Raw genomic sequence first — 25,870 nt, forward strand, 5'->3', positions numbered from 1 at the left:
AATATCAACAGGAAGACTCCATTTGCTTCAATGTAAGATATAAAACTCAGCAAGCATTCACATTTTGCCACAGTTTATAATGAATTATGATTAATTTTAACAGCTTTTCTGGAGAACACATTTGATTGGAAAGGCTTATTACCAGAATTAGGATCCTGATTGGGAAGGAGTCACTGAGCCCAGCACTGAGTGAATGTTAAACTAACCTCCGTAGGTGCTCATTAAGTATGGAAGGCATCAGGGATGTTGTCAATTTAACTGTGTGTTTTAATTTGACTGTCAGTGTTACTTGACTGTTCTCAACCAGTGATATCATTAGCACAAAATTAAATCAACAGAAAAAATAAATTAAAACTAATCATCGTTCTCTATTTCTTTAAAGAGCAACCTTACCAAAGGTTCCTTTGAAGATTTTGTTCTGTGAGGGGGAGGGAAACGAATTTTAATGACTGCTATTTGAGAGGCCTTTTTAACCCATAAATGACCGATACCATGACATGATCAGTCGCAGGAAGATGGACACTTTGGAAGTGTAGCCAACATTGTAGCATGGTTAAAAATGAGGCAACCAACCTCAGGGAACCAAAGGAAGGCAATCAATGGAAGGCAATGGTGCAATGGTATTGTCACAGGACTAGCAATCCAGAGACCCAGGATAATGTAACCTGGGAACCCGGGTTCAATCCCACCACGCCAGATGTTGAAATTTCAATTCAACACACATCTGGAATTAAAAGTCTAATAACGAACTTGAAACCATTGTCGATTGTTGTAAAAACCCATCTGGTTCACGAATGTCCTTTAGGGAAGGAAGTCATCCTTACCTGATCTTGCCTACATGTGACTCCACATCCGCAGCAATGTGGTTGACTTTTAAATGTCACTTAGTTCAAGGGCAATTAGGGATGGGCAATGAATGCTGACCCAGCCAGCATCGCCCACATTTAACAAATTTAAAAAAATTAAAAAGCAAGATTCCGTACCAGCATGGCTCAGCTTATTGATGCTGGTTGGTTTGATGGATACACAGAGTGCAGGGCACCAGGGAGAAATCCCTTGGTCTCCTTTGAAACAGTAGGCATGCAATCTTTAACACTGGCCTAAGAGGGCCATAGGACAGCCCCTCCGACAGTGCAGTGCTCCTTCAGCACGTCACATTAATTAGCAATACTAATAGTGCAGTCCAGCGTTCAATAGGACCCCCATCACCAACGGTATTCTGCAGCGGTGTGCATTGGCCTCAATTCACAGCCCTTGGATATTGATTTTGTGAGGATGGGAGAAGATAAGGGAAAGACAAAAGAGTGTTAGGGAATAAGTGAGTGAGGGGCTTAGAATTTGAGAGGGGTTCTTGGGCACATCACTGCTCAGTCCATTATACAAGGTATCAACGGAGACAATGCTGAAGAACGGTTGTGCTTATGGTACCAAACGAGAGTCTGACTGATATTTCATGCTGCTCTTTTTATTCTCCAGTGTCACTGACCTCGAGCACAATAGGCCCAGGAGGACAGATCGTGCACACAGAGACGACGGAAATCTTTCTGAAAGGGGATCCACTGAATGGATTTGGATTGCAGCTTCAGGGAGGAATCTTTGCCACTGAACCTCTCTCGTCTCCGCCACTCATCCGCTTTATTGATCCAGACAGTCCGGCTGAAAGGTTAGAAGACACCCTGACATCATTACCTATCAACAGCTAATAACAGAAAGAAGCAACAAAAACAGCTTGCATTTATATAAGCACCTTGGACATAGTTAAAATTCCCCAAGGTGCTTCACGGAAGGAACATTACCGAGCAAAATTTGACACCAAGGCACATGAGGAGTTATATGGGCAGGTGACCAAAAGCTGGCTCAAGTGAGGTCGGTTTTTGGGAGTGTCTTTTAGGCGGAGAGAAGTAGAGAGGTTTAAGGAGGGAAATCCAGAGCTCCGGGCTCAGGATGCTGAGTGGCACTTCCGCCAGTGGGGGAGCGATTAAAGCAGGAATGCTCAAGAGACCAGAATTGGAGAAGCACAGATATCACAGGGGATTGTTAGGTTGGAGGAAGAGGACACAGAGATAGGAAGGTTGAGGAGGAATAGAACATACAGTAACAAACCCGTCTGGGGTGTCAGAATATTTTGTGTTTCTCTGGTTGCTGTTTAAGCCTCGGTCCCAGCTCAGTGACAGAGAAACCCCACTGAAATGAAATACTGTTGAGTAAATAAGGTACTACGTTTTGCTCAGTAATTAGTTAGATGTGTTAATTATTATGATTAAATGTCTATATGTTTTCCATTGTGATTCATTTGGTGGTTGAGTCAAAATACGACCTGGCATTGAAGGGACCATGGAGCGTCAGTGCTTTATATAGATTTGCAGCTTTGTGACATACTCGATCCATCCATTTCAGATGGTGGTGGCAGATTGAGGCTCCAAGCACGAGATGACAGACTTGATGCCACATCACCTTGGAGGATCAAGCCTTGTCATCTGCATTCAGAAATCTGACTGCACGCGAAAGCTGGTGTGGTGGATACCTTACTGGACTCATTCCAGGGGTCAGAGCATAGTAACTATTGAAGGTGCCATCTTTAACCTAAGCATTAATCAAACCGAGGTCCTGTCTGCCCTTGGAAGAGGACTGTAAAGGAGACCATGGTACCAGTGTTTCTTCAAAGTTGCGAGGGTGCACGACCATGCAGCAAGCTAAGACCGATGGAACATTGTGACAGAAAAGACCATGTTCCCTTTAAGGTGTGCGCCTGCTTGGCTATATGCAGCAATCTTAAAGGGACCATGCAATGCCAAACAAATCCAAGAAGCCCACAACAAAGAGAAATTAGAGGGAACATCACACAGCACTATTTTGAAGAAAAGCTGCCCAATATCTATCCTTCAACATCACCTTAAAACAGCAGATCTGGCAATTATCACATTGCTTTCTGCAAGGATCTTGCTGTGCACAGTTTCACTGTCATGTTTCCTCCAACACAAAAATGACGACAATTCAAAGAAGTAGTACTTAGTTGGCTATAGAGCCCTTTTGGGACATCTTGAGATTGTGAAAGGAGCTGTATAAATGCAAGTTTTTCTTCTTTCTTTAGTAATCCAGAGACCTGGACTATTAATCCAGAGAGCGTGAGTTCAAATCCCACTATTTTAGTTTAAGAATTTGATTTCAGTTAAAACAAATCTTTGTTAAAACAAAGAGTTGCCATCAGTAAAAGTAACCATGAAATTGCCAGTTTGTCACCATTCCCAACTGGTTCGTGTAACATCGAAAAATTACAGCACAGAAGGAGGCCATTCGGCCCATCTTGTCCATGCCAGCCCAAGAACACCCAGGTGCCCTTTCTAATCCCTCTTTCCTGTAGCTAGCAGCATTTAAGGTGCAGATCCAGGTACTTTTTAAAAGAGTTTAGTGTCTCTGTCTCCATCACCAACTTGGGCAGAGAATTCCACACTCCCACTATCCTCTGTGTAAAAATGTTCCTCCTCATGTCCCCTCTGCACCTTCTTCAGTAGCCTCGGAAACAATGCATCTGGCCCTGGCGACTTATCAATTTTCAAGGATTCCAACACTTCGAGTATCTCTTCTCTATTTATGATTATCCCATCCAAGATCTCCGTGTTCCTCCTGGACTACTATATCTGCATCATCAATTTCCTTTGTAAACTCGAAGACAAAATATTCATTCAAAACCCTTCCAACAGCCTCTGTATCTACACACAAGTGCCCTCCTTCATCTCTGATATGTCCCAGTTTTTCCTTAATTAACTTTTTACCATTAATATATTGGCAAAACATTTTTGGGTTTTTTAAATGTTACTTGCTAATCTTTTTTCATGCCCTTTCTTAGATTTCCTTATTTCCTTTTTGACTTTCTCCCTGCACTTTCTATATTTGTCTAGGCTATCCAGTGTTTCATTCTTTGTGCCTATTGTACGCTTTCTTTTTCTGTTTGATCTCCCCCTGTATTTCTGTAGATATCTCCCTGGGGGTCTGTAGTATACTCTCAGTAGCGTCACTGCGCCTTTTTCATTTCTAAGCTCAATCCATAAAGCCTCGTTTGTTGACCCATTCTGTAGGGGGATCTAGATTTGGCAGCGCCACTCTTATTTTTGGAGGGGATATGTCTACTTTGTATATTTAGGATCTCTCCTTTTATCCTCTAGCAATGCTGTCCAGGCCACCTCAGCCAGTCCCTTCTTACTCCTGCAAAATGTGCCTCCCCCAGTTGAAAACTTTTACTCCTGCTTTATCTCTGTCCTTTTCCACGATACTGAATCTAACTGAATTGTGATGACTGTCCCCGATATGGTCGCCAACGATCACTTCACCCACTTGTCGTTCTTCATTCCCAAGACTAGGTCGAGAATTGCATCTCCTCTCATTAGGTTTGTCACTGAATGGGTGAAAAGGTTTCCTGGACAGACTGCATGAATTATTTCCCTCAGTGCCCCTTATATTGTTTGAAGCCCAGTTGATATTAGGATAGTTAACGTCTCCCACTATTATTGCCCTCTTGTTCTTACAGTCACAAATATGCCTACTTATTTGATCTTCTATCTCCCTGGGGGTCTGTAGTATACTCTCAGTAGCGTCACTGCGCCTTTTTCATTTCTAAGCTCAATCCATAAAGCCTCGTTTGTTGACCCATTTTGTACGTCATCCCTTCTCACAACTGGAATAGATTCTTTAACCATTAATACTACTCTACCTGTGCCCTTAACTCATCTACATTGTAATATTCCTCACACTGAAGTATAAACAGTTTAACCCCATCAATTTCCCTTGCTGGAATCTTTTTAAACTTTGCTTCTCCTGTAAATCCAAGTCTATCACTACATCTTCTACCACACTAGCTAATGTTCTACTTCTATTTTCCTGATCTGAATCGGACCTATCTGACCCTACCCCTGGGATCGCACCCCCTGCCACACTAGTTTAAATACTCCCCAACATAACTAGCGAGACCACCTCACTAAACGCCCTTTCCACAATTCTCTCAGCATCGCGATGCTGCTCAGTGAGTCTACCCCCAGCTCCAGCTCCAAAATTTAGTTAACTAGAAACTGCATTTGGACACACCTTCTGCACACATGGTCATCAAGGAAGCATCCTTCATTTCCCACATTATGCAGGAGGCGTGTATCATGGGTCTGAGGTCACCTGTCATGACATCCCACTTGATTCAGCTAGTTACTCCCCTTAAAAAATCTTACATGAGATAGGAACCTTATTTACGTTTGCTAGAAACCTTGTTTCTTCCCAAACACAGCTATTATAATTGTATATCACTGTTTTAGATTTTAGCACACTAGGCTAAATCGCTGGCTTTGAAAGCAGACCAAGGCAGGCCAGCAGCACGGTTCGATTCCCGTAACAGCTTCCCCGAACAGGCGCCGGAATGTGGCGACTAGGGGCTTTTCACAGTAACTTCATTGAAGCCTACTCGTGACAATAAGCTATTTTCATTTCATTTTTCATTTTAGTTCCTACCTCAGTAGTAAGTGATTAATTACTTTACTAGATTGAAAATACTCACTGGGACTTAGTCACCAATCAGTTGCTTTTGTTGATCCCACATCACTTTCTGAACCAGCGTTTGTTGACTGCTCTTCCTCCTATTGAGAACTAGACCTCTGCAATCCCCTCATCGGTTATGGTGACTGAGCCAGGTTTTCCCAGAGTACTTCTCAGTGACTCCTCACCAATGGCAGTTGTTGGCTACTCTTCCACCTGTTGTGCACTAGATCCTCTGCAATCCACTCCTCGCCGTTTAAGGAAGGAAACTGACCATCCTTACCTAACCTGGCCTAAATCCAGCCACACTGACGCTGTTGACACTAAAATGCCCTCTGAAGTGGACTGGCAAACCACTCAGCCAGGGCAACTTAGCGATGGGCATAAAAAACCCAATGGCACCATCTGTAGAAGATAAGGGGAGTTCTCCCTGTTGTCCAAGCCAATGATTATCCTTCAAACGAACAGCAATAAAATAGTTTATCTGGCCATGTTTCATTACAAGTTTGTGGGATCTTGCTGTGCTAACACTGTCTGCTAAGTTTCCTACCTTACAACTGTGACGTTATCTGGAAGGTGCTTCAGTGGCTGTAAAATGATTTTCATCATCCTGAAGTCATGAACGGCACTATATAAATGCTTTCTTTGCTGATCAAGCTAAGGGTTTGATTCCTCTATATGTAGCTTCTAAGAAGAAAGCTACAGGCCTGTTTTCCTTAGCCACAGGTAACATACTTTCTTTCTTTGTCATTTTTTTTCCTCCACGACACCTTCAACTGTTGTCTACTGGGTCCAGATGCGGACTTGTGCAGGTGGGTGATCGGGTACTCTCCATCAATGGCATGCCAACTGAGGACGGGACCCTCGAGGAAGCTAACCAGCTGTTGCGAGATGCGGCCCTCTCAAGCAAAGTTACCCTGGAGATAGAATTCGACGTGGCAGGTAGGTTACAAAGGGGAGAAGGGTTTGAAACCCGCCTGTGAGAACCAGAGCAGATAAAATAGACAAGAATTGCCCTCAGGCCGATAGTTAACATGGTTGGTGCACTGTGACTGGCAGCTGTCACTAAATGTAGAGGAGTTACAAAGAAGGCCACAAACTGTTACTGGCGATATGGAAACAGTGCAGAAGAGGTTTGGGTTGAAACCAAATCTAGCAAGAATGCGAGGCTTGAAGTCTTTAGGTGCAAGGTGTCCATGTTGTGGATTATGGGTCATATCCAGCCTTATGAATCCTGTCAATCAAACCCACTAATCCCAGATATGCCAGGCCTATCTATGTTGCCTTGTGTACCCTGTTTTAGGTTTATGGGGGGTTTGGAATGGGGCTGTCCTTTAGCCTGTAGGTTAATTGGTAAGATAACTCCTGACTCATAACAGGAAGATCATTTGATATCAGCAACCTGAGTTATCCACAACTAATGGGAATGTAGGTTAAACCGTTTCTGCTCCTGAGATTCCAGAGTTTCCTGTGACGGGAGAATGTGACAGCTATTCAGGCTTGGAGTTCGGCATATCCCACATCGGGTTCTAGTCCATGAAGGGAAAATATCAACTTGAACACTCTTGAGAGAGGTTAAGAATGGAGGCCCACCATATAAATGTGTAAAAGTTCCATTTTCCTTTGTTGACCTGTGCGTAGATGTTCCCACAGTCTCCCAATTTATGTTGAGAGCTCGAGTGCAAGCCTTGTTGAGTAGCACTGTTTGTTTGTTTGTCTAGCGGGCAAGTCCCCTCGCTCTCAGATACTGTGGCCGGGATTTTCCGAACCCCTGCCGGGTCGCAGAGTCCCCGGAGGAAGGCGTAAATCCCGCCCCGATGCCGGCTGCCCTATTCTCTGGCGCCATTTTCCGGGCGGCGGCGGGATTCCCGCCATGTCGGTCGGGGGCTGTTGACAGCGGGCCCACCGGCGATTCTCCGGGCCCCAATGGGCCGAGCGACCGTCCAGTTTTGCCCAGTCCCGCCGGCGTGAATTACTTACCTCACGCACTGCGGGACCTTCCAGGTGAGTGTGTGAGGGGGGTCTTTGGGGGGGCACGGGGGATCCGACCCCGGGGGTGCCCCTATGGTGGCCTGGCCCGTGATCGGTGCCTACCGATCTGCGGGTGGGCTTGTTCCGTGGGGGGACTTCTTTCCTCCGTGCTGGGCCCCTGTAGAGCTCCGCCATATCGCCCGGGGGCCAACGTGGAGAAGAGAACCCCCACGCATGCGCGGAAATACGCTGGCCGTTCCGCGCATGTGAACTCTCGCCGGCCGTTCCGCACATGTGCGAACTCGCTCCGTCCCTTCGGCTCCGGCTGGAGCAGTGGGGACAACTCCAGCACTAACCTAGACCCCGAAAAAGGTGACAATTCCTCACCTCGGGGGCCGTTGACGCTGGAGTCGTTGGCGCCGGTTTTCCCGCTGGCGTGGGGACATAGCCCCATTTTCAGAGTATCCCGCCCTGTGTTCCTCTCCCTCCAAAGTAAGTTGTCTGCTGAGAAGGCAAGGTGAGTTCACTGGCTGTGCCAACTACTCTTCGAAGCTCAGAAGTTGCAGCTGGCTGAGATGGTTCACATCTGACAACCAGTTCATCACCAAAGGAGCCATTTGTGTTCTCCACCCCTCTGCGCTTCCCATTTACTCCTCCTCTCAAAGTGTGTCGGAGTGGCCGGGAACGTGCCGATGAGGTTACAGTCAGATTAGCCATGTTCTGATTGAATGGCGGAACAGGCTCGAGTGGCTGAATGGTCTACTCCTGCTCCCAATCCATATGTTCTCTGGAATTAGGTCATCAAGCCTGATTGGATATATCCCTGGAGATTTCCTCACATGATCTCTTTCCTCCAATCACCTCGCCCTGGACAAACAGCCTTCTTTCTCCACCTCCAATTCTTTTATATCTATCATGCAAGCTGATCCTTCTCGAGGGCAACAAAGGGTCGGCAAGCCAGCAATGTCCACATTCCCGTGAATGAGTAAAGATAAATAAATAAAATTGTTCAAAGAACATGTTTGAAATAAAAATACTTTTTCTTTAAATTTAGTGGTCCTGCTAGTTTTCCCACTTGTCTGGTGGAAGCAATGCCCTTTAATGCTTGGAGACTCCAGGGCAACCCTGGAGAGTTGGAGCCAACTCTTGAGCGGGCTGCCCTACGGGTAGCTGGCAACCCACTCTGGCACTGAACCTAATTGGCCATTCTTCATGTGCGAGCATCAGCAGTAAGAGCTGGTTCACTACTCTGCCGGAATAGAGCAAATAGGCAAAAAAAAAAAATAATCTTCAGAGAATTCACTGACAGGAGGGTTGGCTACCAGAGGGAAGAGATTTTAATGAAAAAAGAACCAAAGAGGGAGATAGGAAGAGAAGAAATTGTTTCCACAGCAAGTTCTGAATGCACTGGAGGTGGAAGCAGATTGAATTGTGGGGGAAGCAGGATTAGGCTATTGAGTTGGATGATCAGCCATGATCATAATGAATGGCAGAGCAGGTTCGAAGGGCCGAGTGGCCTCCCCCTGCTCCTCTTTTCTATGTTTTTATGAGTAATAACTGCTGCTTCACAGCTCCAGGGTCCCAAGTTCGATTCCCGGCTGGGTCACTGTCTGTGTGGAGTCTGCATGTCCTCCCCGTGTGTGCGTGGGTTTCCTCCGGGTGCTCCGGTTTCCTCCCACAGTCCAAAGATGTGCGGGTTAGGTGGATTGGCCATGCTAAATTGTCCGTAGTGTCCTAATAGTAAGGTTAAGGGGGGGAGTTGTTGGGTTACAGGTATAGGGTGGATACGTGGGTTTGAGTAGGGTGATCATTGCTCGGCACAACATCGAGGGCCGAAGGGCCTGTTCTGTGCTGTACTGTTCTATGTTCTATGTTCTAACTGACGAGGAATTACATTTTGAAAATAATATATTTGAAGGGCGGCAGGAAAATGGTGGAGGGCAGGGGAATGAATGGATTGCTTTTTTAAACGACCAACACAGATCTGATGGGCCGAATGGCCCGCTCCTCCACTACAAGATTCTATGATTACTTCTGGGATTCTGGGCTCCATCTGCTGGATGCACAAACAATTACACCATAAAATCCCAGAATTTGCTGTCGGTGATCTCAGTATTTGAACATTTAACACGTGATATGACAATTTTTCTGCGACAGTATTTTAGAGAAGGAATCAGTGTGGAATTGAAAGCATGTCTCAATAATGCTGAATGGCCTACTTCTGCACTGTAAATTCTCTAAAATAAGTCAAGAACAGAGGGCATGCACCTTGACACTTGTGTTTTCAAGAGATTAATGATCCGGGCATCTTACGTAAATTTGTTTCTCTTCCACAGAATCTGTTATTCCCAGTAGTGGGACCTTTCACGTGAAATTGCCCAAGAAGAGAGGGGTCGAGCTTGGCATCACCATCAGCTGTGAGTAGATTCTCCTTCAGGTTCTGTCCTTCCTCATTTTAGGTGTGCAGAGTGGGGAGATGGTGGTGTAGTGGTATTGTCACTGGACTGGTAATTCAGAGGCCCAGGCTGATGCTCTGGGTTCAAATCCCCGCACGGCAGCTGTGAAATTTTAACTTCAATTAATAAATCTGGAATTGAAAAGCTAATCTCAGTAATAGTGGCCATGACAACTATCATCGATTGTCCTAAAAATGTACCTGGTTCATTCAGTAATGTCCTTCAGAGGCGGAAAGCTGCCATGCTTACCTGCTCTGGTCTACATGTGAGGTTGACTCTTAAACGGCCAAGCAATTTCCCTCAGTTCAAAGGGCAGTTAGGGATAGGCAACAAATGCTGGCCTTGCAAGTGACACCCACATCCCATGAGAGACAGAAACATATTAGAACCGAGCGAACCCTGCTCCTGTAGATTAGTGAATCAATCTGTGACTTTATTGCATTACCCAAGGCTCAGGGAATCCCCTACATTGCCTCAGGGAATGCCACATGTGTCAAGGTGCCATCTTTCAAATGAGAATTTAAACCCAAAGCCTATCTCAGCTGGGAGATCGAACATTTATCCCTCAACCAAAAACAGATTATTTGGTCATTTATCTTATTACTGACTGTGGGAGCTTGCTGTGCATGAATTGGTTGCAGTATTTCCTACACGACAGCAGTAACTACACTCCAGGATGTAATTAATTGGCTGTGAAATATTTTGGAACACCTTGTGGAGGTGCAAGATGTTGTATGGATGTCAGCCTTGCGCCGCTTTCAGAGTTGATTCAGGGTTATGGGATGTTCTGAATGGAGTCCTTGCCTGAGACAGTCAACCCCTGTACCTTGGATAAAGGGTACCTTGGAGACTGGTTCCAATTTGCTGACTAAGGGTTCCTGCATCAGTTTGCTCCGCTCCTGATCACAATATAAAATTGCCGAGGGAGCTACGGTTACTGCTTGGCCTCTGATTCAGTGAGGTCCTGGCAATGAGCTTAAGTAGTATGAGTCACCCTGGTTAGCTGAGTACTGTACAAAAGACAGACAGAAAGTGCACTCAGTAAGCTTTGCGCAGGTGAAGGAGACACATCCTGAGTGAGTGAGACACATCCAGAGTGGGTATTGGAATTTGGTAATTTGGTGCAGTGAGCTAATTCGGTGCAGAGTGGGAGATGGTGCTTTTTCCCTACCGTTTTGTTCTCTTTCTTCTGGCCTGTAACTATTAATCTGCAGGGAAAGAACCAGAATTGTGTGTTGGTGTGGGGGGGGGACTAAGTGACATCAGAGTAAAGCTGTGACCTGATTGGCTGGTTGGGAATCTGTTAAATTTGAAAAAATAATAATATTGCAAAAAAATCTAATTGATTTACTAAATAGTGGAGTAACTAAACCTGAGGGCAGAGATTGGTATTTAGCATTTAATTTTACAGTAAAAATAATCTAGCGTCAGGGCCATATAGTTAATTGTAACTGAATCTAACAATAATTCAAGTGTTTATTTTAAATTAATTAACTAGTGCATAAATGTCACTCAGCGGGGTGCAGTGCTCCAACTGTGAGATGTGGCAGATCTGTGACGCTTCCAGCGTTCCTGTCCATTACATCTGCAGCAAGTGTAACCATTGGCAGCTCCTCACAGACCGCGTGGTTCGGTTGGAGCAGCAATTGGATGCACTTAGGAGCATGCAGGTGGCGGAAAGCATCATAGATAGGAGTTATAGAGATGTGGTCACACCCAAGGTGCAAGCAAAGAGATGGATGACCACCAGAAGGGGCAGGCAGTCAGTGCAGGAATCCCCTGTGGTTGTCCCCCTCTCGAACAGGTATACATACCGCTTTGGATACTGTTGGGGGGAATAGCCTATCAGGGCAAAACAGCAGCAGCCAGAGCAGTGTCACCACGGCTGGCTCTGATGTTCTGCAGGGAGGGTCAAAGCGCAGAAGAGCAATAGTCACAGGGGACTCTATAGTCATGGGTACAGATAGGTGCTTCTGTGGACGTGAAAGAGACCTGGATGGTAGGTCGCCTCCCTGGTGCCAGGGTCCACGACGCCTCCAAACGGGTAGCAGGCATCCTGAAGGGGGAGGGCAAACAGGCAGAGGTCGTTGTACATATTGGTACTAATGACATAGGCTGGAAGGGGCATGAGGTCCTGCAGCAGGAGTTCAGGGAGCTAGGCAGAAAGTTAAAAGACAGGACCTCAAGGGTTGCAATCTCGGGATTACTCCCTGTGCCACTTGCCAGTGAGGCTAGAAATAGGAAGATAGAGCAGCTAAACACGTGGCTAAACAGTTGGTGTAGGAGGGAGGGCTTCTGTTATCTGGACCACTGGGAGCTCTTCCGGGGCAGGTATGATCTGTATAAGAAGGACGGGTTGAATCTAAACTGGAGAGGCATAAATATCCTGGCCGCGTGTTTGCTGGTGTCACACGGGAGGGTTAAACTAGTATGGCAGGGGGGTGGGTACCGGAGCAATAGGTCAGAAGGTGAAAAGATTGAGGGAGAACTAGGGAATAGGGCCAGACTCTGAGGAAGAGCAGACAGGAAGATGTTGCTGAAAACAGCAGGACTGGTGGCCTGAAGTGCAGATGTTTTAATGCAAGAAGTATAACAGGTAAGGCAGATGAATTTAGAGCTTGGATTAGTATTTGGAACTATGATGTTGTTGCCATTACAGAGACCTGGTTGAGGGAAGGACAGGATTGGCAGCTAAACGTTCCAGGATTTAGATGTTTCAGGCGGGATAGAGGGGGGTGTAAAAGGGGTGTACGAGTTGCGCTACTGGTTAGGGAGAATATCACAGCTGTACTGCAGGAGGACACCTCCGAGGGCAGCGAGGCTATATGGGTAGAGATCAGGAATAAGACGGGTGCAGTCACAATGTGGGGGGTTTACTACAGGCCACCCAACAGCCAGTGGGAGATAAAGGAGCAGATAGGTAGACAGATTTTGGAAAGGAGTAAAAGCAACAGGGCTGTTGTGATGGGAGACTTCAACTTCCCCAATATTGACTGGGACTCACTTAGTGCTAGAGCCTGAGATGGGGCAGAGTTTGTAAGGAGCATCCAGGAGGGCTTCTTAAAACAATATGCAGATAGTCCAACTAAGGAAGGGGCTGTACTGGACCTGGTATTGGGGAATGAGCCCGGCCAGGTGGTAGAAGTTTCAGTAGGGGAGCATTTTGGGAATAGTGACCACAATTCAGTCAGTTTTAAAGTGCTGGTGGACAAGGATAAGAGTGGTCCTAGGGTGACCGTGCTAAATTGGGGGAAAGCTAATTATAACAATATTAGGCAGGAACTGAAGAACCTAGATTGGGGGCGATGCTTGAGGGTAAATCAACATCTGACATGTGGGAGGCTTTCAAATGTCAGTTGAAAGGAATTCAGGACTGGCATGTTCCTGTGCGGAAAAGGATAAATACAGCAAATTACGGGAACCTTGGATAACGAGAGATATTGTAAGCCTCGTCAAAAAGAGAAAGGAGGCATTTGCCAGGGCTAGAAGGCTGGGAACAGACAAAGCCTGTGTGGAATATAAGGAAAGTAGGAAGGAACTTAAGCAAGGAGTCAGGAGGGCAAAAAGGGGTCACGAAAAGTCATTGGCAAATACAGTTCAGGAAAATCCCAAGGCTTTTTACACGTACACAAAAAGCAAGAGGGTAGCCTTGGAAAGGGTTGGCCCACTGAAGGACAGGCGAGGGAATCAATGTGTGGTGCCAGAGGAAATGGGCGAGGTACTAAATGAATACTTTGCATCAGTATTTACCAAAGAGAAGGAATTAGTGGATGTTGAGTCTGTAGAAGGGTGTGTAGATAACCTGGGTCACATTGAGATCCAGAAAGTCGAGGTGTTGGGCGTCTTGAAAAATATTATGGTGGATAAGTCCCCAGGGCCTGATGGGATCTACCCCAGAATACTGAAGGAGGCTAGAGAGGAAATTGCTGAGGCCTTGACACTGTCTTCAGGTGATGTCCACGGAGGACTGGAGAATAGCCAATGTTGTTCCTTTGTTTAAGAAGAGTAGCAAGTATAATCCAGGGAACTACAGGCCGATGAGCCTCACATCAGTGGTAGGGAAATTACTGGAGAGAATTCTTCGAGACAGGATCTTTTGCCATTTGGAAGCAGATGGACGTATTAGTGAGAGACAGCACGCTTTTGTGAAGGGGGGGTCGTGTCTCACTAACTTGATAAGAGTTTTTCGAGGAGGTCACAAAGATGATTGATGCAGGTAGAGCAGTGGATGTTGTCTATATGGACTTCAGAAAGGCCTTTGACAAGGTCCCTCATGGCAGACTGGTACAAAAGGTGAAGTCACACGGGATCAGGGGTGAGCTGGCAAGAAGATACAGAACTGGCTAGGTCATTGAAGTCAGAGAGTAGCAATGGAAGGGTGCTTTTCTGATTGGAGGGCTGTGATGAGTGGTGTTCCACAGGGATCAGTGCTGGGATCTTTGCTGTATGTAGTATATATAAATGATTTGGAGGAAAATGTAACTGGTCTGAAGTTTGCAGATAACACAAAGGTTGGTGGAATTGCGGATAGCGATGAGGACTGTCAGAGGATACAGCAGGATTTAGATCGTTTGGAGACTTGGGCAGAGAGATGGCAGATGGAGTTTAATCCGGACAAATGTGAGGTCATTCATTGTGGTAGGTCTAATGCAGGTAGGGAATATGCAGTGAATGGTAGAACCCTCAAGAGTATTGATAGTCAGAGAGATCTAGGTGTATAGGTTTACAGGTCACTGAAAGGGGCAACATAGGTGGAGAAGGTAGTCAAGATGGCATAAGGCATGCTTGCCTTCATTGGCCGGGGAATTGAGTATAAAAATTGGCAAGTCATGTTGCAGCTGTATAGAACCTTAGTTAGGCCACACTTGGAGTATAGTGTTCAATTCTGGTCGCCATACTACCAGAAGGATATGGAGGCTTTAGAAAGGGTGCAGAAGAGATTTACCAGATGTTGCCTGGTATGGAGGGCATTAGCTGTGAGGAGCGGTTGAATAAACTTGGTTTGTTCTCACTGGAACGACGGAGGTTGAGGGGCGACCTGATAGAGGTCTACAAAATTATGAGGGGCATAGACAGAATGGATAGTCAGAGGCTTTTTCCCAGGGTAGAAGGGTCAATTACTCAAGGGCATAGATTTAAGGTGCGAGAGGCAAGGTTTAGAGGAGATGTACGAAGCAAGTTTTTTTACACAGAGGGTAGTGGGTGCCTGGAACTCGCTGCCGGAGGAGATGGTGGAAGTAGGGACGTTAGCGATGTTTAAGGGGCATCTTGACAAATACATGAATAGGATGGGAATAGAGGGATACGTATCCCGGAAGTGTAGACGATTTTAGTTTAGTTGGGCAGCATGGTCGGCGCAGGCTTGGAGGGCCGAAGGGCCTGTTCCTGTGCTTTACTTTTCTTTGTTCTTTGAGCTGGGCAAGGCACGCTAATTGTGAATCTCAACTCAGATACCTGAGTTATCTTCCATGGGATGCCAACGAACCAAGCTTTAACTAAACATCAGAAGGACTGCAACCATGGTTTTTGTCATAGGCTGGGGATTTTTTCAGTTTGTTCCCATTCCACCACTTTTTTGGTTATCTGTGGAAACACATAAACGGGGATTTGGTTACATTCCAGCCAAGCTGAGCTGATGGAGCAGAACTAGCTTCCTGGCCATGACTCATGCCCTTGATTCCATTGCCTTCACCAAATATTTAATCAGTCTGAACCAAACAAACCCAGACATCCTGCTCCATTCACCCCCACACTCAAATGTTTTGCCATTAATGGCTTCAGCTACTAGGATCCTACAGTCTGGAACTCTCTCCCTAAGACTTCAACCGCTCGACTTCTCTGTCCCTCTTGGAAATCTCTTGGCTTCCCTAACTTTCCCCACTTGGTTCAGCACCTGTTCTGTTGTCCCTCATCCCTGCAGTTAGATTTATGCACAGTTGACACTTTGTGCGAGTTTAGAAAGGTGAAAAGATCGTTATCCTGATGTGATCAACTCTTTCCCTCTCATTGCCACTGATGGCCTCTGTTTGAGGGAAAATGCGTTTTGAAACGGCGTCGCCACACAACATGATTGTAAATAACAAAGGGGGAAAACAGCCTCGTCTTCCAGACAGGGAAATGTATCACTCAATCACAGACTGGCGACAGCACAGCAGGAGGCCATTGTACCCGTCATGACAGTACTGGCCCTGTGAAGAAGTAATTTATCCAGTGCCACTCCCCCGCCTTGGCGTAGCCCTGCGTATTCTTCCTTTTCAGATAATCATCCAACTCCCTCTTCAACGCCTCGATTGAACCTGCCTCCCACATTCTCAGGCAGCGCGTTTCAGGTCCCAACCACTCGCTGGAAAGTTTTCCCCTCACCTCGCCAATTATCTCAAATCTGTTTGTTGCCCTTTGACAGATTCCATTAACTTATTCTCGGTCCATTTGCCAATGGGCACAGCTTCTCACTATCTGCTCTTCCCTGACCCCTCATGATTTTGAACAGCTCTGTCAAATCTGTCAACCTTCTCTTCCTCAGGGAGAACAGTCCCGATCTTTCCAATATACCAATAATCCTCAATTAGACCCAAGGAAGAAAGTTTCTGCGCATAACCCCGTTCCGTATGGAACCTGAAAATTACTTGGGAGGGAGTGGGAGATGGGGGTGGGGGGGGGGGGGGTGAGGGGAGCTGAGTTGACCCACTTCCCGTAATATGTAGAAGGTTCTAGATATTCCCATGATGATTCTGGCTGTTCAATAGGATTTTTATTGTGAGGTGGCACGGTGAGCTAATCGATACGAGATTCATGTAATGAGGGATTTCAGGGGTTGTGCTGGATGGTGAAAGGTGAGTGATTGTACTGGTCTGGCGGACTGAAGACAAACAGCCTCCCACACAGGTTTTGGGAGTTGAATGGCTGCATTATTGAAGCCAATGCAGTGAGAGGTGCCTCGGGTAGGAATTGTTATCCTGTTATTCCCATTGCAAACCAATCAGTCAAACAAAAACTCTGCAGGAGGACCAAAGCCTGCATTTGCTCTCCTCGCTGCCTTTTGCTCGTAATCAATACTTAGCTTCTTTATCTCTGTAGGAATAAAATACTCACAATGATGGTTCTCCGCTATTAGATTGCACACCGCAACTTCAGTATCGTCTGCTGCATTAACTCTTTCCCCAATTTCTGCCCGTCTCATTCGCACAGCCTGAAACAACTTTGGAGCACTGACAGGGCGACAGGGTGGCACAGCGGTTAGCACTGCTGCCTCACAGTGCCAGGGACCCAGGTTCAAATCTGGCCTTGGGTGCCTGTGTGGAGTTTGCACTTTCTCCTCGAGTCAGCGTGGGTTTCCTCCGGGTGCTCCGGCTTCCACCCACAGTTCAAAGAAGTGCAGGTTAAGTGGATTGACTATGCTAAATTGCCCCTTAGTGTTCAAAGATGTGCAATTTAGGTGGGGTTACAGGGATAGGGCAGGGGAGTGGGCCTGGGTAAGGTGCTCTTTTGGAGACTCGATGGGTTGAATGGCCTCCTTCAGACTGTAGAGGCTCTATGATTCTTTGACAGTTCTTACCCAATGCAAGTGGCTGGCCTGCACTGGCCTGTGGGCCATTTAATCAGAGGGCAGTATTGTTCTCACACACTGGCTTCAAGTGACTGAACTGTGGATGCAAAACGATCCTAACATTGCAGTCTGTGGGATCTTGCTGTGCACCAATACACTCTCGCGTTTTTGCAACAGTGACTATGCCCCGCTTGCCTCACAGCTACGGACGGTGCCCTGCACTGTCAGGGGGTACCATCTATTGGACGCTCTTTTTAAAAGGGGATCTATCTATATGCCTGTACTGTCTGATGTGAAAGATCTCAAGGTGTTATTTGACAATGGGCAGGGGAGGCCTTGGCTAAGAGTCACCTCTCGATCACCTGCAACTGGTTAACTGGCCAAGCTGCGTACTGGCCAGCAGATCTCTCTGCGGAGTAAGAGCGTTTGGACTTCACAGTTATTCATTGTGTATGATGCCCTTTGGCTTGATTGATTCATTCGATGTATTTTCTGTTCAGCAGCTATCAGCCGGAAGCCTGGCGATCCATTGATTATATCTGATATTAAAAAGGGGAGTGTAGCTCACAGGTAAGGTACCTGTTCCTAATTTGATGCATGTACTTGATCAAGCAATGAGTGGTCCTGGCTGTGGAAAGTAATTTGTTAATGCTGAGGTTTCTCATAATGCTGGGGGTATTTGAGCAATATGTAAAGCCACCCTGCTTCAATACAGGACAGTGACTCTCTCAATGTTCAGATCCCCGAAAATCCTTTAAGAGATGTTAACTTGTCGTCCTTACCCAATTGTGGCCCACATGTGACTCCAGTCTCACACCGGCATGATTAACTCTTCACCGCTCTCGGAAGCAAGCCACTTAATCGTGTCAGATCATTACAGTATGGTTCAACAAGAAGGCCCAATCACAACATTCTCGACGCAGCTAGCGATAGGCAGTAAATGACAGCCTTGGCAAGTACTCTCACAACCTGAGGGTGACATTTTTTAAGAACTTGGTGCTATCCGGTGCAGAGGTTCAGCTTTGTAAGCTCAGTGCAGTCTCCCAACTCAACATGATCCTGTTGTCCCCTCCCCCCCCCCTCTCCCCCAACCCTCTCTCTCCAACCTCTCTGTGAGCTGAAGTTGAGCCAAGCACACTTCACTCTCACATCACATTTAGTCTTACCTTGTCATAATATCCACTCATGTATATAATGAGATGCAGACAGGCAGTGATTGACACATAGGATGACCAATGAACACACAACACAGAACAACCAATCACCAGACAGGACACCACCACTATAAAGCTCACAGGGCATTAAGACTCCCGCTCTTTTCGGGACCCATTTAAAGCGGCAATGTCCAGCCATAGGACGGCGATGCCTACAGTGTGGGAAGCCTGGCCATTACGCGGCCTGCTGCAGGTCCGCTCCACCGATTATCAGCCTGTCGTCCCAGATACGGCGCAGAAGTATCGGCTCGGTACAACAAGACATGCAGGATGCTGATCCCGACAGCCCGACGGATCCCAATGCTGATTGCCACGAATCTCCATATCGGGTGGGCAGCATAACCACACGCGAGCTGGTCCCCACTGCACCGGCAATCCGCCTTTCGATCCTCAGTGTGGATCCTGATGACGAGTGGTCTGCTATCCTCACAGTCAACCAGGCTCGCATCCGATTTAAACTAGACACCGGCGCGTCTGCGAACCTTATATCGCAGTCAGATCTCGACAGCATCCATGACCAACCTAGCATTCTTCCACCAGCATGCCAGCTCCTTGACTACAATGGCAATGCCATAGCTGCTAGTGGATTGTGTCGGCTAGGGGTATCTCACAAGGAATTCAAGGCAACTTTACGTTTCAAGATCGTTCGGCCTGACAAGGCGTCCCTGCTCGGTTCTCACAACTGCAAGCTCCTGAATCTGGTCCAGCGAGTCCATGCCATGTCCATAACACTGCCGTATTGCTAGCAATCCCGCCCATCCAAGTGGCGGCATCTCCTGCTCCACCTCTGCGGCGATCGACCAGATTTCGTTGCCCGCCTCAAAGACTGAATCTATAGACTTTACTTTTGTAAATTTTGTTCAGTTTGCTCTGTATCTGCACGATAGACACCTTCCCATGTACATATGTTTGTTAACTCACCACTTGTACATAGTCAGGCATGTGTATACCTCCACGTTCCATAACTTATTTTTTTAAAAAGGGGGATGTCATAATATCCACTCATGTATATCATGAGATGCAGACAGGCAGTGATTGACACACAGGATGACCAATGAACACACAACACAGAACAACCAATCACCAGACAGGACACCACCACTATAAAGCTCACAGGGCATTAAGACTCCCGCTCTTTTCGGGACCCAGACAGTCAGAGTGCACAAGTCCCAGTGGACATTATTGCCATGTGGCAGCTAGTAAGTCTGGTCGAACCAGTAAGAGGTCGTCAGTAGGATTAGTAGAGTGTCAACCCAGAGCTTAACATGTATACAGCCGTTCATAGTTTAAGTAAAACAGTGTTGGATCATCTCCGGTGTTAGACGTTTGTTTCTAGCTTCCCTGCATCCAGTTGCAGTCAACGTCAAACTAACCTGCCTAACACAGGATACCTCTGTACATCCTTTCTCAAATATGCTTCCTCGATAATCTCCCCTAAGAACCCACATACTCCCCCCCCCCCCCCCCCCCCCCCATCCCCCAAACCGTACCCTTCAGTTATTTCCATCAAGTGACCTCTGGAAATGCTGAATTGGGCTTTTCCACGTGTGTGTGTGCGGGGGGGGGGGGGGGGGTATTTTCCTCACAGGGTAGGCCAGGTTGTACCCGAGCCCGTGATTGGCTGGTGGCTGACCCCTGACATAGTGAAGGTCAGATGGTGCCCGATCCAGGGCTGTGATTATCTGGCGGACGGCTCTGGCTGCCATTGACAGGACCTGGAATACTGTGTTTGGCCTCCAGGAGATTGAGGCCAATTACGGGGGTCTTCAGGGCCTTTGGGGACTCTAACTGAAGCCCTGTCTGCCCTCTCATCACTGAAAGCAGATGGTCTGGTCATTCTCGCATTGCTGTTTGTGGGAGCTTGCTGTGCACACTGCTGCATTTCCTGCATCAGAACAGTGGCTGTACTTTGTTGGCTGAAACGTTTTTTGGGACTGAAGTTGGAAAGCTGTCATATAAGTACATGTGTTTTCCTTACAAAATATATTGGCCAGGAATTTACATATGTAAATTGGGGCTGCTACTGTTCCCCACATGCATACAATCCAGTGTGGTGGTGTCGGATTGTGATCCCAACACCAACACACTGGTTTTCGACAATGTGGCTTGGAGTGGGCAGACGGGCTAGAGTAGGGATTCTGCTTTTCCACCATCTCGACTGAAGGAAAAGGAAGGAATATAGGGTGTAAAGCTGTTGAGGGGTTCCCTATGTGCACTGGGAGCACTCCACCCCCATTTCTTTCCCACCCCCACCCCCTGCCTCCCTCCCACCCAGCAAAATGACACTCTTCCTTTGTGCATCAGCCTGGGCCTCCAAACCTGCCCTTCACCCCCTCGCCAACCTGCTTCCTCGGGAGCCCAATCCCTGCTTGGCCATAGATCCCTACTTCCTCGGCAGCCCAATCCCTGCTTGGCCATAGATCCCAGACTTCGCTGAGTCTGGGGCCTTCAAGATTTATCACTCTCTACTTCCTGGGCCTGCTTCCTGTGCCCATTGTGCACACTACTACTGGGGCTGTGAGACAATCACATTGAAGTCCCACTCCCTGCTTGTTTGTAGGCTGTTGGCAGAATGCTATCATTGCGGGATGTTCACTTGTAAACTTCACCCCATTAATAAAGCCCATCATGAACCTCCTGTTCACCAGTGTCAACAATTCCCAGCTTTTTGACGACATCCTCCAAGTTCAGGTATCTGAATATCAGCACGGGGGAAAGAGGAGCTTCAACCTCATCCTCCTCACTTAATTATACTCGGCTGAAGATCTGACCTCAGAAAGGGCCTGCTCTGAACCAGTGCACTTTTCCCATCCCAATGTAATAACCCTTGCAAGGTCCTCAGGGATACTCTAATCAACCTCCCTGTGGTACTGGTGGAATACGAGCTTCCCCACTAGTGGGCGGAGTGCCACCCAGCTGGGGCACGTTGCCGTGCTCCGTAGCGATCATTTTATTTGACCCGAATAAACTTCCTTTTACTTACCCCTTCTCGGTCCTCCTGGGTTTTCATAAACACAATCAAGGCACTTTGGTTTCTACAGGCGGTTGCCATGGTAACCTGGGCTTGACAGTACATTGACAGTGTGTTCATGTGCAAAATGTCGATTCATTGTTTGGATGATTGTAAACCGTTGTATTGTTTGTGGATGACGGCACCTGTGATACTGCTTGTTTCTCTGCCCCCCCCCCCCCCCCCCCCCCCAGCATTGAGGAACTGCGTTGAAGAGTCAAAGGCAGAACAACACTTAGATATAAAGAATGGGAGAGATGAGATAAGTTGAAGAAACAACATTGTGTGGGTTTTGAATGCCTGTAGATTGTAAAGAAAGAAAGACTTGCTTTTATAAAAGCGCTTTCTGTGACCACCAGAGATCTCAGACTGCTTTACAGCCAATGAAGTATTTTATGAAGTGTAGCCATTGTTGTAATGCAGGAAAAGGGGCAGCCAATATATGCACAGCAAGATCCCTCACGCAACAATGTGATCATGATCAGATAATCTGCCTCTGCGATGTTGATTGAGGGATCTCTACTCTTTGAAATGATGCCTTGAGATCTTTTACATTCACTCAAGGAGACAGTTTGATTCTCAGTTTCATGTCTCACCTGTAAGATAGCATCACTCCCCGAAAGCATGGCACTCCCTCAGTACTGCACTGAAGTGTCAGCTGAGATTTGTGTGCACAACCCCGTGAGTGACACTTGGAAGCAGAGTCCTCCAACTGAGCAATGCTGACACTGTAAAGGAAAACTTAAAGAGGGAGCTCCATCATTCAGAATCCCTGTGAAAGAGTCAGATGGTCAGAGATGTTCAGGAGGCTCATCTTTCCAACACATTGGAGACAAAAGGAGAAGGGGGGGATACAGAGTTCATTTTGCATGAAGCTGAGCGGGAGAATAGCATCTCTACTCTGTACCATGGGGCCTGGAAGATTTTCCGTTTAGATTGCTGCTTTGCAGCCTGGCATTCTCAGCTGCTTTATTCCTTTCCCCTTTAGAACAGGGACTCTGGAGCCTGGAGACAAACTCTTAGCCATTGACAACATCCGACTCGAGAACTGTTCAATGGAGGATGCGGTGCAAATCTTGCAGCAATGTGATGAACTGGTCAAACTGAAGATTCGAAAGGATGAGGACAACTCAGGTATTGAGCGTGCAGAGACAACACGTGGCTTCAACCTTGATCAGCTTTCCATTCTCTTTGGGGTTTACTTTTTTAAAAGGTAGCTCCCCTGAGGGATGAGCTTACCTTTGTGCCAACTAAGTTAATCCATCAGGTGCAGCAAAATACTTTAAGAATCAAATCCTGTTCAGTCAATTGTTACTTGGTAAGGTACAAAGGCTCCCAGGACAGGTACAGCAAGGGGTTAGATACAGAGCAAAGTTCCCTCTACATTGTCCCCACCAAACACTCCCAGGACAGGTACAGCACCGGGTTAGATACAGAGTAAAGCTCCCTCTATACTGTCCCCACCAAACACTCCCAGGACAGGTACAGCACAGGGTTAGATACAGAGTAAAGCTCCCTCTACAGTGTCCCCATCAAACACTCCCAGGACAGGTACAGCACAGGGTTAGATACAGAGCAAATCTCCCTCTACATTGTGCCCACCAAACACTCCCAGGACAGGTACAACACAGGGTTAGATACAGAGTAAAGCCCCCTCTATACTGTCCCCACCAAACACTCCCAGGACAGGTACAGCACAGGGTTAGATACAGAGCAAATCTCCCTCTACAATGTCCCCACCAAACACTCCCAGGGCAGGTACAGCACGGGATTACATACAGAGCAAATCTCTCTCTACACTCTCCCCATCAAACACTCCCAGGACAGGTACAGCACGGGGTTAGATACAGAGTAAAGCTCACTCTATACCGTCCCCATTAAAGACTCCCAGGACAAATACAATACGGGGTTAGATACAGGACAAATCTCCCTTTACATTGCCTCCAGCAAATGCTCCCAGGACAGGTACAACACGGGGTTAGATGCAGAGTAAATCTCCCTCTATACTGTCCCCATCAAACACTTCTAGGACAGGTATAGCACAGGGCTAGATACAGGGTAAAGCTTTTTCTATATTGTCCCCAACAAACATTCCCAGGACAGGTAGAACATGGGGCTAGACACAGAGTAAAGCTCCCTCTACACTGACCCCATCAAACACTCCCAGTTGTTACTGGGCAAGTGTGCGGTCAATTCCAACCCCACCAATCCCAGAGTCACAACACAAGTGAATTAACCAATAATTATTATAAAATTACCCAAAGTCTTTGCCCTTGGCTGCCCAATAATTACAGTCACCAAGTTTGTAAGTTTAAACACAATTACTATTTATTTATAACGAGAACTATAATGAAATATACAGCAAATACAGTTGGTTAAAGACTAACTAATACCGAACTCCCACTCTAACTTACCCTCCACCCTTTACACACACATGCAAGACAGATAAACACAGAGGGGTGGAAAAGGGTACAAATCGTGATTGAAAGGAAAAAGAGTCTTTGTTTCAGATGATGGTTATTAGCACTTTCTCCTCACAGCAAATGTGCAGATTAAAGTCTTTGGTTTGCAGCCTGTGATGGTCCTCTCTGTAGAACATAGAACATAGAACAGTACAGCACAGAACAGGCCCTTCGGCCCTCGATGTTGTGCCGAGCAATGATCACCCTACTTAAACCCACGTAACCCGTATACCCGTATACCCGTAACCCAACAATCCCCCCATTAACCTTACACTACGGGCAATTTAGCATGGCCAATCCACCTAACCCGCACATCTTTGGACTGTGGGAGGAAACCGGAGCACCCGGAGGAAACCCACGCACACACGGGGAGGACGTGCAGACTCCACACAGACAGTGACCCAGCCGGGAATCGAACCTGGGACCCTGGAGCTGTGAAGCATTGATGCTAACCACCATGCTACCGTGAGGCCCCCATTCATTCATTCATTCTGTGGTTTACAAATGCAGTACCCACAACTTTCCTGGACAGGCACCTTACTTCTCTTCAAACCTTGCTTTCTGTTTGTCATTTGTGTTCAGGCCTCTGTAGTTTCAGGAATATAGCCTCCACATGCTTTCTGGAGCGAGGGAGCGATCGCTTTTACAACAGCATTCTGGGGCGAGTTCGCTTGATCTTGCCTCCATGCTGCTAGAATCAAAATTGAAACCTTGGTACTCTGGAAACATACCAGTGGGATAAGATCCAATCGCCACCTGTTCCTGGGCAGAGCAGCCTTTCAGGCCAAATCATTAGCCACCGGCAAATCAATCAACCGAGTGCTAACCCAATCTCTCGTGTTGGTGCCTAAGAGTCAGAAGCTCCAGTTTCAATCAGCAAGTGATCTTTCCTTAAACTTCTGGAATATTCTGCTTGACCTAAAGGCACAGGCTGTCTTCCTTAAAGAGATATGCCCATTAATCATCCATGGATCAAAATAAGAATGGCAAAATAAAAGAAAGGGGAATAAACAGGAAGGACCCTTACACAGGGCAAGTACAGCATGGGATTAGATACAGAGTAAAGGTCCAGCTACACTATCCCCATCAAACACTCCCAGGGCAGGTACAGCATGGGATTAGATACAGAGTAAAGGTCCAGCTACACTGTCCCCATCAAACACTCCCAGGACAGGTACAGCACGGGATTAGATACAGAGTAAAGGTCCAGCTACACTGTCCCCATCAAACACTCCCAGAACAGATACAGCATGGAGTTAGATACAGAGTAAAGCTCCCTATACACTGCCTCTATGGAACACTCCTAGGGCAGGTACAGCATTGAGTTAGATACAGAGTAAAGCTCCCTCTGCACCATCAATTGATTAAGTATATCATGGCACAGTGGTTAACACTGTTAACTCACAGCGTCAGGGACCCGGGTTCAATTCTGGTCTTAGGTGACTGTTTGTGTCGAGTCTGCATGTTCTCCCCGTGTCTGTGTGGGTTGCCTCCGGGTGCTCCGGTTTCCTACCACAGTCCAAAGATGTGCAGGTTAGGTGGAGTTACGGGGATAGGACGGGCCATGGGCCTAGGTATGGTGCTCTTTCAGAGGGTCAGTGCAGATCCAATGTGCTGAATGGTCTCTGTCTGCACTGTAGGAATTCTATGATCCTATGGATTCCACAATGAGTTCAGTTGAGAAGCTGGATCTCAGA

At 46.9% G+C, this 25,870-nt stretch overlaps 1 protein-coding gene across 6 annotated transcripts in view; it reads left to right on the forward strand.

Moving 5' to 3' along the window:
• grip2b (glutamate receptor interacting protein 2b) overlaps positions 1-25,870 on the forward strand; it is a 1,006,802-nt gene that overhangs the window by 901,621 nt on the left and 79,311 nt on the right. For 5 of the 6 annotated variants that reach the window (XM_038810787.1, XM_038810785.1, XM_038810791.1 and 2 more), the window contains 5 exons: positions 1,477-1,663; positions 6,311-6,456; positions 9,822-9,902; positions 17,988-18,057; positions 22,700-22,845. In XM_038810787.1, the coding sequence (XP_038666715.1) occupies positions 1,477-1,663; positions 6,311-6,456; positions 9,822-9,902; positions 17,988-18,057; positions 22,700-22,845 (630 nt within the window). The remainder of the gene's footprint in view (positions 1-1,476; positions 1,664-6,310; positions 6,457-9,821; positions 9,903-17,987; positions 18,058-22,699; positions 22,846-25,870) is intronic. The other variant, XM_038810786.1, reaches the window with a different exon arrangement.

This window comes from Scyliorhinus canicula, chromosome 11, assembly GCF_902713615.1.
Source record: "Scyliorhinus canicula chromosome 11, sScyCan1.1, whole genome shotgun sequence".
Taxonomy (NCBI): domain Eukaryota; kingdom Metazoa; phylum Chordata; class Chondrichthyes; order Carcharhiniformes; family Scyliorhinidae; genus Scyliorhinus; species Scyliorhinus canicula.